We start from the raw sequence: 19,733 nt of genomic DNA, 5'->3' as shown, positions 1-19,733 counted from the left end.
GACATTCGCTGACATGTGGCAGGTTATCACACCTTTACAGATGCTCTGGCTACATAATGCATAAAGTTTACTTGACGCAAAGTTTTTTTCAGAAAATAGCTAACGTATTACCCCCAACTCTGCTGGAAAAAAAAAAAAACTTTTTCTTTTTACGTTCTCGTAAAAGAAAGATGTATCCCCCTCACCGACAGAGGCAGCAATACACCAAGACGTACCTTGCCTGCCGAAAATCCCACGAAGAAGAAGCCACGAGCCAGCCAATCAGAGGCCGCGCGTCATCTACTTGACAAAATCGCGCGCGGGATCATTTCAAACCATACGAAGTCAAAATGGAGTTAATAACGCTGCGTTTCCTCCGGTTAAACGAAATCCCTGAAGGTAAACATAATAATATGAAACATGGATATAGTTACTTGTGGTGTGAATACATTTTAACTTTGCGTTGCATGAAATGTTATTTGCAACAGAGCTACATTGTGTTTAATATGTGGCTGAGAATACAACTGCTACAGTGCTACTTGATGTGTCATTTGCATGCATTTACTTTCCTCGTTTATGTGCCAACATGTTTAAGAAGTAACCACACAGACGTACTACAATTATTCCCCAACCCATAGCTATATAAATCCTTCATCCTGAGGTCTTCTTTAAGTCAATGTTAATGCATTTTCTTGTAGTTTGATGCATTTTTAGAGAATGTGTCATGTTCAGAAGTGCTTCAGGGGTTACACTCACGTTTGTATTACTTGTATGATCAGTCAGAGAAGTGAGTGCAACAGTGGGTAAAAAAGATGATCTACAGGTGCTCTGCAAGGATGTGGCAAGTAATATGGTATACAGATGAAGGACTGCTGACGAGTTTTGACACTAACACATCTGATGAAGATGCGTTAGTATCAAAACTTGTTCATAATAAAGCCATATTGAAAAGAAACAACTAACTCAAAGGTACTGACTTGACATTTGACCTGTATTAGCTTACCAGCTACAGCTTTTAAAAACTAGAGCTCATGATAGGTAATTGATAGATTGCTGTGGTTTACGTTTATTCTTCCAGCTTTCTAGTTAAAATATACGGTAAGAGATTTATTGGGACAAGATTTTCACATGTCTGTCTTTTATCTCCTGAGAGATGGAATTGGAATTTTGTTTTAGCAAAGTTTTATAATGATTTCTTTCAAATCGGTTGCATTGCTTGATTTCATGCATTTTATAGAATTATTTCCAGTGTTTCTGAGGCTTTGTTATTTGAAGTTTTTGGTCTGTTTTGTGAATGTAAATAATTTCCATATATTGTGCACATTTGTAATGTTTGTGTTTTCCAGCCTGGGTGGATGCAGTCTGGGATTTGGAGTTCTCGGAAAGAAAAGCGTTTGATGAGCCTGTAGGAGATGAACTGGCTGCCACAAACGCCAAAGACTTCCAAAAACTTTATCGGACTTTGCTGGTGTTTACTCAGGACGATGCAAAAACAGAAAAAGTAACCCTAACCCCTGATCCACATTTATTTCACTGGGTCTATGGAAGTAGCACTTCTCATAGCCTTTAGTTATATTTGGTCACATTATAGGTCATAATATAGGTCTATCTTAATGTAATAACCAAAATGGAATGGAATAGTATATCAAAAATAGAGTATTTCAAGCCATGTATGTTTTCTGTTCAAATTTGCTGTTTTTCCCCAAAACCTTGCACAGTTAAGTGAAATACAACTAATGAGCAATACAAACCGTTTTATCGTTTCTCAAGAAGTGTTTTTGTTGAGCCGTAAAAAATGCAGAACTCCACGGTATATCATGATACGGTGGTATTTTTGGTCACTTTTGATCAAGGAGTGGAGCAGAAAAATATTAGTTTTATTGTATTCTATATAATATGACTAACATGAATACCCCAAACTAGCCACAGATGTGTGATTATTTTTGTTTAGCTTTTTATGACTTTTACTTTTTAAGAGCTTTATGTTGTTCACAAATCACATGTGCATCTTTTCCATGGAAGCTCTGAGCTCACCTTTCTAACCTTCTGATATTTTGTTGCAGAGTGTGTGGTCGATGCTGCAAGAAAATGGCATCTCTGTTAAGGCTCTAGTGGCTGTGCTATCCTTTTTTGTCTTTGGTGGAAAGTCCAAAAATGCCGGTGTTAAACAGCGGGTCAATGCGCTACATGCTGCTTCCCTGTATTTGCTGCTTCTTGGATTGCCAGGTAGTAACTTTCTACTATATTTGATTGCACACCAAAACTGTTTTGGATATGTAAATTAATTAATATTGTGCCATCAGCTTTTATTAGTATAAAAACCTGGTATTAATATTGCAATTTGAAATTTTAAGTAAAAATGCTAGAAAAGTCATAAATGGCTTGAACCCCCACTCTGAAGTTTGGTCATTAGCCTCAGTTTTCTCAGTGATTTGAGGTCCATGATGCCAGGATGTGTTACAGTCCTCGTTTCATCAAAGAATCCCTTTGAAAAGCATGTCGAGGAGTAGACTGTACTACCTGATTATTTGCTGACTATTAATAGATTGATTTGTGCACATTTCAGGGAGCATTGCCAACAAGGCTTTCCATGGGGATTTGTTGGACGTGTGCACAGACATTTGGACACATTGCTGGCCTCAGGACACCGGAAAGAAACGCAAAAAAGAACCATCCAAATGCTCCCAAACAAAGGGAAAAAGAGCCAAACCACGGCGCAAGGTATACTGCTCCTGTCAAAGACTGAATTTTGTCAGCATTTCGTACCACACTGTTAAAAGCTGCTGCTATTTTCTCAGGACTTTGATGACGAAGAGGAGGAGGAGGAAGATGAGGAAGAGGATGCTGCAGAGCATTTTTCTGGTCAGGACTTGGTTGAGATTAGAACAGCCGTGGTCTTGATGGCTGAGCGCCTCCTCAGCCTCTTACGAACATTTTCTCTCAAAGACTTTGAACAAAATGCCAAGAACTGCACCCAGGTACAAAACTGCCTTCAGAATTGCCCCATTTGAAGCGTTATTGTCACATTTAATCTCCCTGCTCCATTTCCAGGTCTTCAGTAAACTGTTGTACTTTGAGCCCATCATTGGGGAGATCAACTTTGCAGAACAGTAAGAACTTGAGAAATTATTTTGAAAGCAAGAACAATGATTAAATGCTAATGCCATTGTCTCAACAGAAATATCAGTAAAATGAAGAGCATTCCAGAGATGGCCTTCCACGGTTTCCAGCTTCTCCACTCTCCGAAACATGGAGATCAGGAAAAGGTCAGTCTAAGAATTTAATGTTAAATGTTTGAGTGCTTTATGGCGCTGCAACTAAATGCCATTGTATTTACTCTTTAGTTTAGCAAGGAATTGTTGTAATGTGCAGTACTACCATCTGAGAAGCATATTAAAGATGTTTTAAGTAAGCTTAACAATCTCTTGACAAAAGAGGCACTTTTTTTTCATCTCTATTCTAGACTCTCAGAAGTGTTTAATTTAACTGGGGACTCTCTTAAAAGTAATGTATTTTGACAATATATTATTCCATAATTAGGATAAGCTTAGGAGGTTTAGGAACAATTAATTTGGTTGAAATTTGGACTTTTCAACATAGGGAGTTTAGGGACAAGTCTTTATTTCATACATAGGACAGTGGATAACTGTTCTCTGTGTTAGCAAAATGAATGTTGGCACAGTTCTGACCGATGTATTATAATTGATAAAATACTGTGCATCCCTAATGCGAGCTCTTGTGCTGCTGATTTCTTCAGTATACTAATTTCCATAAAACAAATATGCAAGGAATCTTGGGCACAAGTTTAAGGTACAGTTTCTATGACAAAAAAGGGCTATGCATTTGGCTGAAAATCTATCATTACATATCAGCAAGTGTTGTAATGTGAGAATAATGTGCCGCTTTTGTCCAGTCCTTGCTCCGGATATTTCACCGCCTGCTCTACGTGATTCTGATGATGAACAGCAGCCGTAACAGCAACATTAAGCCTACACTCCTGGTTGTGAACCAGGGTGTCCTTGCTGCCCGTAATCAGGCCATCGCTTTTATCTGGTACGCTTCCTGGTTTGGTGCTACACATAAATGGTTTAGGTCTTGGTCAAAAAATATCTAAAGTAGATGACTCTTACTTGAAAACAAAAATGGATACATACTTGGATGTCTTTTGTTTAATTTACAAACTAAATACATGTATTGATCCTATGTTTTTTATTACAGTCATATGGTGAATGAGATGAAAGATTTGGCTCTGCCATATGTTCGAATCCTCCTGCAGCACATATGTTTCCAGGTCAGTACTGCGCGTCCAAAGCAAAGCAAACCCATGTTTGAATCCGAAGAACTGAAATAAAGCTTCCAATACTTTTCTTTCTTTTGGATATGTGCATGTCATTACCTGTGAGCTTGAATTGTTGAGTAGATTGTATTGTTGCAGATGGTGGAAAAAAGTGAATTTCGCACCCATGGAGCACAGGCTGTGGGGAGGCTCGCTGACCTCATGTCCAGTTCAGGCTACGCCGGGTTTGTTAGATGGCTGTCTAACTTCTCGCAACATTCAAAAGTAAAGGTCTTATCAATCCTTGCAACAAAAAAATAAATCCCTGTTGCAAATGACTTATGATATAACTCGCTAAATGGAAGAGTCACCTGACACCTGAAATATTTTACAAAAATATTACATTTGAATGATATAATATGAAATCATATTTTTTTTCAATCAAGGTTAAAATGATGGTACATTTGGGTTTATGTCTTACATGGCACACCAGGCCATAATGGAGAAGAATTGTGAAATTGCTTTAAAACCCATTTTATTAATATATTTTTTTGTTTTTATGTTTGGTGTCCTGACTAAACCAGAACTGGGTCTGACCTAAGGCAGAACTAAACCAGGGTCAAACTAGGTCTTAAACATTATGATGCATCAAAAGTGGTTAAAAAAAGGACAAACTGCATCATTTAAAAAGCTCAAAATTATGATAAATATATTTTATGTAACGTGAATTCATTTTCTTAATAAATATACATTGCCTATTTTGAAACCCATTGTCATTTTGTCCTTTTATGATGTCAAGACACAATTTGACACAAACCTAAACATCAAAATAGTCAAACTTTAACTCCTATTAACTTGATTTTGGTTATGTTTAGGAGGACGTATAACAAACCGCTACATATTTTAATTTTGACCATTTAATGTGACATCAGGTCTTTCAGCATTTATTTGTCTTTTGGGTTAATTCTGTCCCAGAGGACCCTCAGCTCAGATTGTTACCTCAGTAATTCTTCTAAACTGTTAATTGAATCATGATCTTGCTTTTATTTGACAAGCAATCTTGCACCACAAAAGGCATTTGTAATAAAAGTTGAGTGTACAGTCTAATGGTCCTTCTCCCTGTTGAATAGACACTTGGTTGACAATAGATTGTTCCTGTTGTAGATGGCGGGCCGCTTGTTCTCGGTGGATGTGGTCATGGCCCTGCTGGATCAGCCAGAAATGAGCCCTGAGGGGTGTGACCCTGATCTGGTGGACTATCTGCCCCACAAATACCTGATCCAAGAGGTGTTGTTCGCTCGGAGGATGGACGTGTCTCCTACAGTCCAGGGCCACGCTCTCACCTGCCTGGCTCAGTGTCTGGAGCTGCCTTCATTGAATGCTACCAGAGCTGTGCAAAGCCTCTTTACCACAAGTGAGTGCACAACATTCACTTGTACACAACTTCTGTGGAGCTTTTTCATCCAATGTCTTTGGGTTTTTTCAGTTGGAAGCCAGTCTGAACTCCATGCTCAGGCAACGGAAGGTGAGTGGCATATTTTTCAATAAACGGGATCAAGATCAATTTTTGGATGTTGACCAACTTTAACTCCATTTCAAAGAGTGCAGTAATATTAGCTGTTGTATTATATATTATATTAAAAACAAATAAAAATTGAATTACACCGTTAATTTATCAAGTTCAGGAATTTAACATAAAACAAAACAAGGACATTGGTGGTACAGTAATAATCTTGTAAATGTAAAGTGCTTGTGAGGTGATTCCTTGTTTGTGCTAATGTTTCAGGAAGTGTGAGTTCACATCAGACTCAGACTTGCCGCACCCTGCCCTTCAGGACGGTGGAGCTCAGTAATGCTGACAGCTCTGTTTGTGAAGGTATTATATATATTCTTCTGTATGTTTGTTCTTTGTTATCTAAGTTTTTTGAGTCCAAAAAAGAGAAAAGCAAACTGTTTCTGGTGTGCATCAAATGCGCCTTTTGAACATGATCAAGTCAAAGTACTTTCTTTTTGAATGGTTGTTAAGTTGATGAAAAGCACAGGGTTTCTGGGGTTAGGCTTATCACATTATCACATCGATGTACAGTATATTATTACAGAGAATATCATGATATTGAAATGTTAACACTATTTTGACCCAATAACCCAAAAGCAGGATATTCCAGTAAGCCCCATTCTAAATGAAACATAATTTAAATAAAGCGGCAGTAAATAGTTAGTTTCATTCATGAGTCTTGGATGTTATTATTCAACCCTCTGCCCAGAAATGTTAATATATGACCAAAAAATATAAAATGTACCCACTAGTGCATATGAAATGTACACATGATAGGCCCCATAAAATATTACTCCAACTTTGATTTATTGAACAATAAATTGATTAATTTTCAACAGGCCTATCTGTGGTAGAGACATTGAAGTTTGGGCTTCTCGCTCTATTAGCCGAATCTTCCTGTCCCAGTTTGTCAGCTGTGACCCACAGGGCACCGTGGTGTTTGGTGATGAGTGCACAAATGCATTCTTTGCCACACTGACCATTTCAGACCCTTTCACCTCAACATCAGACCAAACGTGTGCTGTTGGTAGCAAATAAACTCATGTTGATCTGCAGCCTCAAAGCAGCTCTCGAAACCTTCAGTCGGCCGATAATGTTACAGGGAAGTCTTAATCATGTTTTTCTTCTTCAAATAAACAAACTGAATAGGCTCTTTTTTCCTTTTCTTTTTTTGTTGTAATTTTCTTAAACCGAAAATCATAAACTTTTTGAACAAAGAACAAACCATACAGATTTAATTGACTTTCAACTCTTGCAGTTTAGCTCATATAATTTTATCATACTTATTTTAATTTCATTGTTTGTTTTTTTTTAAAGGAAAAGTGAACTTTGAACATCTTCTACGTCGTGTGAAACACTCGAACACTAATGTGAGAAAGTCTGCATTACAGGTAAATCTTTGAATCATCATATATCATGTTTAAATGTGGAACAGACGACTCCTTCACCTTAATTCCTTTGCCAGAAGGTTCCCCAGAAAGTTTCCAGAGCATGGAGGATGTTTTACTCTAAGAGAGCTGTGCAGGGCTATAGAAGGTCTCAAAGTATGTAGGAACTGGACTGGACATGAGGAATATGGATGAAATCTACACGCTCATGTGCACTTGTTCTGGGTTCCTGCTGTTGCAGCACAAGGCCCATTTTCAGTCTTGGTGCTAACGAAATTAACACCAGACTGTCCAGGAGCTGTTGTGGACAGTGATGCTCTGGTCTAGGCAAGGCAAGTTCATTTGTAGAGCACATATCATACACAAGGCAATTCAAAGTGCTTCACACAACAGGAAAAATGCATTAAAATCACAAAGAAATTACAGAATCACAAAACAGTTTAAGAAATAAAAGCGAAGAGTGCAAGGAAAAATCCTTTCAGTCATATGCACAGCTAAACAAAACTGTTTTTGCTTAGATTTGAACATTGTCAGAGTAGAAGCCTGTTTCACATCTTCAGGAAGACTGACTCTGGCACCAGCAGGAGGCCGGTCCATGTTTAGTCCTGACTCTGGCACCAGCAGGAGGCCGGTCCCTGTTTAGTCCTGACTCTGGCACCAGCAGGAGGCCGGTCCATGTTTAGTCCTGACTCTGGCACCAGCAGGAGGCCGGTCCATGTTTAGTCCTGACTCTGGCACCAGCAGGAGGCCGGTCCATGTTTAGTCCTGACACTGGCACCAGCAGGAGGCCGGCCCCTGAGGTCCTCAGAGTCCGAGATGGTTCATATGGCACTAACATGTCCGAGATGTACTTTGGTGCTAGGCCATGGAGAGACTTGTACACAAGCAGAGCTGCTTTAAAGTCTCTTCTCTGAGCCACAGGGGCCAGTGCAGAGACCTGAGAACAGGACTAATGTGATTGTACTTCCTGGTTCTAGAGTCTAGATGTCTGTAGCATCCTTTTTCTACTTTGGTTTTCTGTAAGATGATTATTTTTTCAATGTGATTTCTCCCGCATGTTATGTGTCACTAGTAACAAGGGTGGTCACACAAATCGATGCCCTGATACTTAAACTTGATATTGTAGTATTGTAACGACACTACTTGTAACATGATCCTAAAAACAAATGTTTTGAAGGCTCTGGTGGGACTGTTGAAGCATAATGTGGTCCCTTCAACCTGGGAGAACTTGAGCATTCTGGCTGCTCGCTGCAGAGATCCTGCAGTGTCTGTGAAGAAGAAGGCTCTGCAGTGTGTCGGGGAGCTGCTATCTGTGAGTATCAAGCCCAAGGAAGGATTTAAGGAAACATTTTTTTAATTTATATTTTTGCTGTCATGACTTTTAAAAAGAGAAGTTTTTTTCCTTCTAAACAAATTGTATTTCCAGTGTTGTTTTACAGCATGCATTCACTACTAGACTTGCTGAAGAGTAAAGGTGTCTCTTTGCTGGTTCAGGTAAAGCCTGGCTGTAGTGATGTGCAGAAGGCCTGGTTGGAGGGTGTGTGTTCGGCAGTGATGGACTCTGAGAGCTCCGTGCAGGAAAAGGCTCTGGAGGCTCTCGATGAGACACTCCTTAGTCAGATCAAGCTCTTCTCTGAGGGTTATCTGGACACGAGTCAGAGACTGGCCTGGGACCTACTGCACCGCCTCTGCCATGACTGCCACAAGCTCAGGTGGGACAGCGCACCTGCCTTTACAGACAAACCTTTTGTACCAAGGAAAAAATATGAATATTTTATTGATCTCTAATGGATTGAACCCAGATTTTTCTGTTTTCCAAAATGGAAAGGGCAAGAAACAACCTCTAACTTAATTTACTCTGAAATAGATTCTTCTGCTACTTTGAATTTAATCTGGCTTTAATTACATTTTCTGTGAGACATTGACATAGTTGGCCAATATTGTAACGTGGTGAGGGACCATTGCTGCTGAGATTGAGTGAAGTTGGACCTTTTTAAATGTTTTCACCATTAACGACTGCTAAGAAAATGGACAATCTGAACAAAAAGATGAGTAGAGCCGAGATCAAGACACTTGATAAGCAGTAATGGGCTGTTGACTCACAGTAAAACCTACAAGTACTTTGGCTCCTCCCGTGTCACACAGGCTGTTTTTCCAAATGCAAAGCGCACATTTTTATACTAAAATAGAATATTGGTATAGAAATGTTGTTGGAAATGTTATTATCGGGACAATTCTACACTCGTGAACATCTGTGGGGCAAGAGTCTGGTCTTGATACTTTTGGGTAAATTGTGCATATAAATGTAGGTGGATGAATCCCATGTTAAAACAGAAGACTTATGTTGACATTTTCTTGTTGCAGCCGATACTTCAGCAAAGCTTTTGACATCTGGCACAAGCAAAATCACTTCACGCCATCATTTTTCAGCGCACTCATCTCACACACAGAGTCCCCTCATGCAGCAGGGGCCTGGTTACTTCTGTCTAAGGTGGTCATCTCATCTTCCAAACTGGCATATGGGAAGATTCTGGACGCCTGGGACAAAATTATGAACAAGTCAGTGCTCTGAATTCTTTAACTCACTAATTTGTTAGAGATAAAGTTACACTTTATTTTTGTCCCGCGCAGTTGGAATGAAGTGAACACAAAAACTCTCTGTAATGTTCTGTGTGTGATTGGAGACATCGCACCGCACCTGAACCGGGACACACGGGAGCGGATCATCAGTGAGTGCTATTTATAGCACAGGAGTGGATGGTCTCTGAATGGTTCACTCTGACTGGACTTCTGTTTAGGTGACCTGATGTCACAGCTGAAGACCTTCACTCTTTCTCTGGACGTCATCAATGCTGCTGTGGAAGCATTGGTCCAGTATGGTCTATCAGAAGATATCAAGTTAACTCAGGTAGGACTAAATTAACCAATTCAAAGCATTGTTCAAATGGCAATAATGGGCAACCTTTAATGGAGATATATGGATTTGTAACAGTCCCGCCCACTTTGACGTTCGCCGGGATTCCTAAAGTAGATTTGTCTTTCATTCAGGTGGTAACTAATGTCCATGACAGTTATTTTCAGTCCAAAGAATACATGTTCAAGATCATGTTTTTATAATGCTGCAGTTTATAAATATTCCCAAACCGATTTTAAATAAACTTATAGGTCTTGTGCCCATTACTTACCACATACCTGATTAGCCCCAAGCAAGCTTTCAAACATTTCATCTATTTTTTTTGGGCGGTCACTGTTGGTCCATACACTACACTATATACACAATTCAATATTAGAACAAACACATTTTGAACAAACAAAAGCAAACTGTCTCTTTGGTTGCTATTATTATTATTATTATTATTATTATTATTATTATTATTATTATTTATTTTTTAAAATACACTAATTTCTATGCACAGGAATTGTCTAAATCGGTCCCTGATCTTTGAAAAAAGTCAATTGTACCAAATCCAATTATTTCTTCAGTCTCAAAAATGGCTCGGAAATATCTTGGTTCTACTCCCTCTTGACAAATGGTTTGCAACATGAAAGGGTAAATTATACCTTATCTAGCCAAAAATTGCGGCACTGTTGTGCCATAAGGTGTCGCAAGTTCACCTATTTTGTTCACCTGAATGTGTGTAGCAGCGGTCTGCTAATGAATAAAATCATTAGATCTTTTGAAGTCCCGATAATTCTCAAAAATGGCGACTGTACCTTAACTTCCCACAAACATAAACTCTTTTCTGTCTTGGTGTAACCAGCATCACCTAACTCTTTAATTATAAGAAAAACTGAGGAGATGCAATCTCATTATCCTGTTGTCATTGATGGTATTTACATTTGAGCAGGTTGTATTGTTTAAATATCTCAATATTTTTTTATCTTAATAAAAGGTATATTGACAGCTTGGTTAAATAGAACATACATGTTGACTTTTTAGCTCAACGTTGTCCCAGAGGCTCTACTTCTTAAGGAGACTTGGGCAATTCAATGTGAGCAAAAACATTCTGACTGTTTTGTTCCTTGACTGTTCATTGAAAACCAAACTTGTAAAGCTGCTTAGTAAGACAATGAAAATGATGGAAAGGATTTCCTTCCTGTCTGTCCTTGCACAAGCCAGACTTATCATTGGAAACCACTACAAATCGCTTGTTGAATGGTGAATATGAGACAATTCCATCAGATGGGCACACTTTAAAAGCAACATACAAACTCCTGTACTGCCAACTTCTGTGTCACTCTTAAACAAAGCTGTTCACCAAAGGCACACTTTTCAATGTGGATTTTAGTACTTGTGGTGGATTTGTTGCCTTAAATTATTTTGTATTTGGTCCCTTTACTGCAGTGTGCAGAATGGACACTAAATTGTCTTATGTCTCATGTCCGCAGCTGCAGGCAGAGAGCCCAAGACAAATTTGGGGACAATATTTTTTTTTTCTAGTTCTATTGAAAGAGGCCATTTAAAGTCCTATTTTATATACAATAATGTATTTCTTTTCCCCTTCAGGCTTTTCTGAACCAGCACTGTGGAGAACTGGTGTCTCTCTGTGAATCGTACTTGGCCTCAATCATTCTGAAAAAGGATGGAATGCAAAACTTGAATGAAGATCTCATGGTGAGAACTCGGTGCCATTACAGCACCAGAGATGCCACTTTTCAATGAAATTATAGGTTACTTTATCCTCAAAGAATTATCCGCAAACATACATTTGTATCTAGTGCCACAATTTAAAACAAAACTTTGATTTTGTAATTTACCATTTGCTTCATAGTTTGTACAAAAATAAATATGTTAATGAGTCATGTATGGTTTCAGGTGAAATACTTGCATACTCTTGGCACAGCTTCAGTCAACTGTCCGGCAAAGATCAGCAAAAGGACTATCCTCCTGGTAGAGTCTGTTCTCACCAGCAACTCAGACAACCTGGCAGGTAGAGTGAAATGTCTACATTTAAAATTGTTTTATGCACACCTCTTTATCTATTCTTCAATTTCAATGTATTTTTGTAATGTCCAAAATCACAACAGTTGCTTCAGTGGGTGTTCCTGAATTGTAGATTTAAAGGCGCAATGGACGATTTTTCGGCGATTTGAGAATGCAGGCGGAAGTGCGCATGCGCACTCCCCCGTGCGGACTGATACAACACACACGTGCGTTTGTTTATTAGTGCGACGGATCACATCGCATCTCTCGTCTCCCGTAGATTTCCCTCTTCTTCTGAGTCAGCTCAAACTGTCTTTCTCTGTCTTCATTTTGCCCCGTACACTGAGGGGACTATATTATGATAGATCCATGCGCTTAGACACGCAGAAACGTGGGGACGAGCCTCACGAGGCTGCAGGTGAGCGGTAGGTGCGTTTTATGATTGATACGTGGCAGGACTAATCGGCAGTCCACGCCACGAGAAAATAAGACTCAGATTTGTGCCAAAAAAATCGTCCATTCAACCTTTAACCAACCAAAGGTTTTATGACCTGGTTAAAAGTTCACTAATAAATTATAATGAGGTGCTTACATGGATCAGGCTTTGACAAGCGGGTAATGCCGTCCGATCTAATCAGAAGCTATGTTGGGGCCTGGTTAGTACTTGGATGGAGACTGATGGAACTCCAGGTGCCACAATGGCCCAGCTAAAGCTGTGTCCTTAGGCAAGACTCTTCACCCACCTTGCCTAGTATGAATCTGGTGTGATGGTTGGAGGGGCTGAGAGCAGAGATTGGCAGCTTTGTTTCTGTCTGTCAGTCTGCCCCAGGGCAGTTGTGCTATAATAGAAGCTTACCACCACCAAGTATGGAGTGAAAGCCTAACGCACCTTAAAGCGCTTAGAGTGTCATAAAAGACAATGATTAATTGATTACATATGATTCTAGGCTTTTACTTGACTTTTACACTTTTTCCCAGGTGCCCCGGTGGATTTGCCTGCCTCTTTGCCTTTGTCCCAATTCAGAGCAAATGCTTTTTCTACAAAAATCCGTGCCCATGGGGTCCTTGCACTAGGTGAGCATGACAGTCAATGTTGGGAAGAAAATGTACTTAGAAAATGTATTAGATACAGAATACTGAATACCTACATTCAAATTGATAGAAGAACAAGTAATGGAACACTTTACAAAATAGAGTACGGTTTTCTGAATACTTTCACGCTGAGTGAAAACATGACAAAACATAAAACAGCTTTTTTTTTTTTTTTTTTTTTGCACTCTTTGTTATGCATTTAAAAGAAGCAAATCGCACATGCATTTAAAAAAAAAATCGTACTAATTTAGTCCAGTTTGGAGCCTAAATTTCATGATGAAACATTGTGATGTATTCCCCTGACTTTAGGAAAGTAACTGTATTCTGAATACATCCAAATGAGTAACTGTACCAGAATACACATACTCAAAATTGGTAATGTTAACACGCATTTGCGGTACAGGTTTCAGTTACTTCCAAACACGGCCAATAATGTTGAACCATGCGTTGCCAGACTTGAGTCCTGTGACATTTTTCCTCCCTGTGGTGCTGTGCTCAGGTAAACTGTGCCTGCAGCATGATGAGTTGGTGCAGAAGTATCTGCCGGTGTTTGCTCGGGAGCTGGAGGAAGGCACAGAGGTGTCTGTGAGGAACAATGTGGTGGTCATCATGTGTGACCTGTGTATGCGCTACACCAACTCCGTGGACTACTACATCCCCAACATCTCATCCCGACTGCGGGATGACAGCGCCACCATCAGGAAGAACACAGTCATCATGTTAACCAGCCTCCTACAGGTGACGGATGCAAATTGCAGTACATTGTTGTTAAAAAAACAAAAACTTAAATAATTTGCTCTAATTATTTTTTATTTTTTACACAACCAAACATGTTCTCATATAATTGACATGCAAGTAGAATCCCTCTATCTGTTTTACAGGAAGAATATGTTAAATGGAAAGGCTCTCTGTTTTTCCGGTTCATAACTGCTTTGGTTGACCCTGTTCCGTCCATTTCCAAGTAAGAAACTGAGTCTGAAACTCACACATTTTTTTTTCATCTTTTAGAATATAACACATTTTTGCTCTTGTTCTAGTATGTGTGAGTATTGTCTGCTACACGTACTGCTCAAGAAGAACCCAGAAATGTTCAGCCAACATTTTATTGAATGCATTTTCTACTTCAACTCATACACCCAGCACAAGTCCTACAACAAATTCCCTCAAAGTGACAAGTAAACAGTCTCCTTCTTAAGTGTTATGTTATGTATTATGTTTGTTTGTAACCTTGTATATTACTTTAGAGAAATGCTCAGCTCCTCCTTAAAAGGGCCTCAAAATCGGGAGAAACGGTTCCATATTTATTGTTTCTTGTTGAAACACTGCACAGATTCCCAGCGTTTCAGTATCTTAAACAAGATCAACCAGACTGTGTTGGGTAAGTACTCCCCACTCATTTGAAGAAATCTATTGAGTGAACAATCCCCAATCCAATTAGGGGAAAAATGACTCATACCTTTTTTAATGTACATTTTCAAGCAAATGATGGCATAATGCAGTTTTTAACAGGACCAATCTGTTTAGTTTGTGTTGGACATTTCTGGTGGAAGTGACTACCGGTAGCTATTATCTTTATCTACCAATAATGGAAAATATCAAAATAATTAGTTCGAAGTACAGAATTGCTGCTCTCACCTGGAGGAAACGAGTGCATCTGACAAATAAACCTAGATGGATCATCAGAGTCGCACAAGTAAAACCTAATGATGACCCAAGAAAGCACTTAGAGGTTTATTGGTGACAATAGTGTTTCCAGTGAATATTCCACCATTATTCAAATTGTGAGAAATTTGTCACTGAACACTCTCCTCCGTCAGTGTGCTTTGCGGATCAGGAGCTGCCCCTGGACACTGATGGATCGGACATTTTGTCTGAGACTTTTGGTGTGTTGAGTCTGAAGGAGATGAAACTACAGGCCATGAAGTCCTCAGGTGGAGCAGCAGAAGAGCCAGAGGAGGAGAACATGGCCAAAGCTGTTCTGGAAGCAGCACAGAAGAAGATCGTATCTCAGGTCAGAATGACTAATTCCTCTTCACTTAATAACTGTAAAAATGCACAGATTGTTGAAAAAGAATCCAGTTTTATTTGACCAGGAAAGTTGATGTGGTTCTCATTTACAATTTACCGGTACTGGGACTTTTAGGTTGCATTAGGGTTGTCACAAACTTACCCAGATAGCCAACTAATAAAAACTAAAGCTATTATTAAAACTGGATAACCTTCTGAATACTTTAGTAAGGTTTTTAACTATTTCAGAACTTGGCAACAATAAAGAAAGTACTATTAGTATAATTACACTCAATTGTAAATAAAATAAATACATATTTAAGCGCTGCTGGGTTGTGTCCTCACCATATGAACTTCAAAGACATGTGCTCTATGTATTCTTTGGTGTTCAGGTCCATAAGAAGGTGTTCATTGAGCATACTGTTCCCCTGATCATCAGCTTGAAGCACTGTCTCGAGCAGAAGCGCTCTCCTGTGCTCAAGGACCTCATGGCCTACTTACAGGTAACGTCACATCATGCAACTCCAATTTTATTTTCAAGAATATTAAAACATAAAACACAGAACGCGAACATACAGCAAAGACCAAAAAAACCTAAACACAAGCAGCACTAAACAAAATAAATCACAACCTGTTTAAATTCAAGAATTTCAGTCCAGGCTTTGATTGTTGGTGTGGTTTTCTGCCGCAAAAAAGTACATTTCAAGTTATCCATTTATTGTGTCCATGTTTTGATGCCCAAGTACATGTAGTTCTAAGATTGAGTGGGATGGCAATGTCAAAAGCAAACTGCAGTTCATTGTTAATTTTAGTCCAATATTTTTGAGCAACTGGACAGTCCCAAAACAAGTGATTGTGGTTTGCCTTCTGGTTGCCACAGATTCTCCAACCATTAGCATTTCTTTATGAATAATGGGCACTTTGACATGGTGTTATGAAACAACATGAGGCATTTTTCCAGCAAACGTCCCTCCAGACATGTCATTTTGTGGTACATCTGGGATATACATACATTTTATGTTCAACTGCCACTTTGACTCCATCACTGATGGAATGGTCTGCGCCATTAAACATATTGTTGCAATAGCATTCAATGTCCTCATACTATGCCCAAACTATTTAGATGCAAACACATGAATTACCCTGTGGCAGCTCATAGTTTAATCAGCCAATCTCTTTATTGAGATATACCAGAATTGAACATATAAAACCGACACCTATAGATGAGAATCTGAATAACCTCCTGTCTAAAAGTCTTCAGTTGGTGAATCCAGAACAAAGACTAAAGATGTATATACTGTAAGATTTTGTATGTAAATATTTTAGCTTTTTTTTTTTTTCCTTGTAGAGTGCACTGAGCTCACTGGGTGACTCACACTGTCTGGGACCCACTCATTTGAGGGGGGTATTAAGACGCTGTGGGCTTGATAACACTTCTTACACTCTGGCCTGAAGAAATCAAAATGATCTAAAAAAGGCTTGCTTTTAGGCATCTGCCACCTGACTGTACTAGCAGTTTTTTTTTTCAGTAATTGTTAACCTTATTATTATCCCAGATAAAATAACCCGCATTGTATTTGTTAAGTAATATGTTGATTTTGTTCAGGTGACTATGCAGGACTACAAGAATGAGGTAAAGGAGTTTTTTGCTGGAGATGAGCTGCTGGCGTCAGAGTTGGAATTTGCTCTGAAAGAGACTGAGGAACTGAGAGTGATTGAGATGATTGAGAACTGCAGTGTCCAGCTGGCTCCAAAGAACACTCCCACGGCACAGGTTAGATTATCCCATCACTGCTGGCAGCTATCGTCAGGGACTGATTTTTTTAATTTATATTTCTGAATTTTAATCTGAAAATACTGTGATTTTATTTGGTTGCAGAGTGCAGTGCTGTCCCCTGCCAGGCCTCGACCTGTTCTCCCGCTCCGTTTTGCCTCTCCACAACCTCCACAACCAAACAGTCTGTTGTCCCGGCTCCCTCTGACTGACAGGTATCAAGTCCATCCCCTAGATTTACACTCACTCACACTAACCATGCCCTCTGCTCTCCACACTAACTCTTGATGTGTGATTGCAGACGTCCTAATTCTCTCTTGAGACAACAGGATCAACGCCAGTCCAATTATCTGGAGAAAACTGGTATATATTGGGAAAAAATAGGACAAATATGAGATGGTGAAATGTATATTGACCTATTTTTGCCCCCAGTTATGACTAAAGGAAGACTCTTCAGCACTCCCAAAGGTAGAGCACATGTGTTTCCTGTTTCATTAATCAGTTTTGGAGTAGAGTTAGCCCACTCAATTTATTCACCTTGAGTTTAACTAAGGAGACAGTCCCTGATCAGTGGAGCACAGAAAAGAGGTTTCACCATGGCAATGGAAGTCATGTGACTGGAGAATCATTTTCAGGTTTGAAATAAAGGTGATGGAAAAATTACACTTGAATGAATACTTCGTATGATGAATGTAATTAAGCTATACTTTTTATCATACGGGTATTTCGAAAAATATACAATTATATTTTATTATTATTATTATTATTATTATTATTATTATTAAAAAAAACTAAAGTTAATCCATACACTGGGACGTGTAAAAGCAAACTACTAGTTTAGATTAGAACAGATCAGTATTTGTAAAATATTATTTTATTGCATCATACTTCATTCTTTTTTTAACTTTTAAAGTAAAGCTCAAAAATAATTTTATTTGAGCCACCAAAACAAAATTTAAAATCTTGATGAAAATAACTTGATGACAAAGTGTAATTATACATGAAATAAATAAATATTAACAGTGAAAACTTAATTTGTTATATTAAAGTGAACAGTTTGAACTTTATTTTCTAACTGTTCCCTGTGTGAATGATTAAGTGAACTGTCCAATCAGAGCGCTCCTTCAAGTGCAGACAAAGGTTCAGTTACCGTGGTGACTGACTCGGGGTTTAGGTAACTCTGTGAAAGTCCAAACTCTGAACTGTCCTTGTCAACACACTTTGAGACTAAACCTGCTGCTTGAAATGGGGCCGTTATGTTGTAGTAGTGGTAGTGGTAGGTATACAAAGTAAAACCATGCCTAGCCTGCCGGAAAACGATAAGCAATACACAGTGCCAGTCATGTACAGCTATCAACTTTACCCAACAATTAACCACAAACAGATGTTATGCATTGATCAACACTACTGAGCGTGGATTAACTCTGAAAATTCTATACTCTCTATTTAGCCCCTGTCATTGTAAACCTGACTTTTGATGAAGTCAGTGCCATCTTCAGTGACAAAGGCACCAGTAAGTCTGAGCTAATATCTTTCTGTACATTCAGTGAGTCTACATGTGCATGTTTAAATTAACTGACATTCTCCGACGTGCTTCAGGTTGCATGGAAGAAAGTGGTGTCTGCTCAAGTGAACAAAGGTTTGCATTTCTTTTGTTTGCATTTTTTTCTTTTAACGTTTGTCATAAAATTTGTGGGAACTAGTGATATGCTTCTGAATACTGCACATTTTTGTCAAACTGTTTTTGTTGCATGACTAAGTTTTTTTGATTTTTATATTACTGATAAAAATACCCGTACAGAATTTACTTTTAATACAGATTAGCCAATTAAATGACTTTGCAGTTTCTGACTTTATAGGACTGATTTTACTGGGTAAGATAACCCATAACTTTTAAATTCAGTTTTGGTTGTCTGTCGGTGTAATCCCTCATTCGTCCAGGCGTGTTCCATAGTAGAAAAAGCTTCAGTTGTAGTCATCTGGACTCAGTTTGAAAAAATAGACGTTTCGACTCTCATCCAAGAGTCACTGTCAATAAAAGAAGACCCACCCATTGGGCGGAGCCTTCCTGAAGTAGAAAGAGTTGTTTGTTTCAACAGAAACTCCCCCCTTGTATCTACCGAGCTAAAAATTAAAATTCTGAATAGGCTAGCTCGGTAGATACAAGGGGGAGTTTCTGTTGAAACAAACAACTCTTTCTACTTTAGGAAGGTTCCTCCCAATGGGCGGGTCTTACCACAGAACAGTATTAATATCGGAGTTCTCGATCTAAATTCTTTTATTGACAATGACTCTTGGATGAGAGTCGAAACGTCTATTTTTTCCAAACTGAGTCCAGATGACTACAACTGAAGCTTTTTCTACAGTTTTGGTTGTCAATTTGTCTGTGTAGTCCCTCATTCGTCCAGGAGTGTACCATTGTAGAAAAAGGTTCAGTTGTATCATCTGGACTGTTTTAGAAAAAACTAAACGTTTCGACTCTCATCCAAGAGTCATTGTCAATTTGCAAATTTGTCAGATTTATATAAACAAAAGTTAAAATACGTGTTTTATGAATATTATTTTCAGAGTGTCAGGGGCAAAGCAGTGGAATGTTCAGTCGCCTCTTCGCAAGAAGAATCCTCCACGCCAGAGGACTCCTACAAACCTAGAATAGTATTTTACATGTTCTGTGATTTTCTATATCAATTGCCTTATAATACAGTGAATGGTGTCATTAAATTGCAGTTGTGAATAAC

The 19,733-nt window shown here is 38.8% G+C and overlaps 1 protein-coding gene across 1 annotated transcript; it reads left to right on the top strand.

The window, feature by feature from the left end:
* The first annotated feature begins 329 nt into the window (after nt 1-329).
* On the top strand, nt 330-19,666 carry ncapd3 (non-SMC condensin II complex, subunit D3). The gene is made up of 35 exons (XM_072437034.1): nt 330-378; nt 1,326-1,480; nt 2,043-2,205; nt 2,546-2,700; nt 2,778-2,957; nt 3,031-3,089; nt 3,158-3,245; nt 3,893-4,032; nt 4,198-4,270; nt 4,415-4,540; nt 5,420-5,669; nt 5,742-5,780; nt 6,042-6,131; nt 7,128-7,201; nt 8,376-8,510; nt 8,693-8,910; nt 9,563-9,757; nt 9,830-9,927; nt 9,997-10,106; nt 11,706-11,813; nt 12,015-12,129; nt 13,101-13,196; nt 13,714-13,952; nt 14,096-14,175; nt 14,252-14,389; nt 14,459-14,592; nt 15,032-15,225; nt 15,614-15,724; nt 16,828-16,995; nt 17,101-17,210; nt 17,297-17,358; nt 17,428-17,463; nt 18,446-18,508; nt 18,595-18,634; nt 19,564-19,666. The coding sequence occupies exons 1-35, from the start codon at nt 330-332 to the stop codon at nt 19,649-19,651; spliced, it is 4,179 nt and encodes a 1,392-aa protein (XP_072293135.1). The 3' UTR covers nt 19,652-19,666.
* Nucleotides 19,667-19,733: the final 67 nt, after the last annotated feature.

The sequence above is a fragment of the Eucyclogobius newberryi genome, unplaced genomic scaffold, assembly GCF_026437365.1.
Source record: "Eucyclogobius newberryi isolate DKJ021-1_F unplaced genomic scaffold, fEucNew1.0.hap1 SCAF_8, whole genome shotgun sequence".
Lineage (NCBI taxonomy): Eukaryota > Metazoa > Chordata > Actinopteri > Gobiiformes > Gobiidae > Eucyclogobius > Eucyclogobius newberryi.
This window is presented reverse-complemented; position numbering and strand designations above follow the sequence as displayed.

Bases quoted from the DNA above. Each gene is read 5' to 3' on its own strand.
- ncapd3 (XM_072437034.1), top strand. From the start codon at position 330: ATGGAGTTAATAACGCTGCGTTTCCTCCGGTTAAACGAAATCCCTGAA. The intron at 4,271-4,414 runs GTCAGTACTGCG...GTATTGTTGCAG, and splicing joins TGCAGCACATATGTTTCCAG to ATGGTGGAAAAAAGTGAATT. The intron at 6,132-7,127 runs GTATTATATATA...TTTTTTTTAAAG, and splicing joins TGACAGCTCTGTTTGTGAAG to GAAAAGTGAACTTTGAACAT.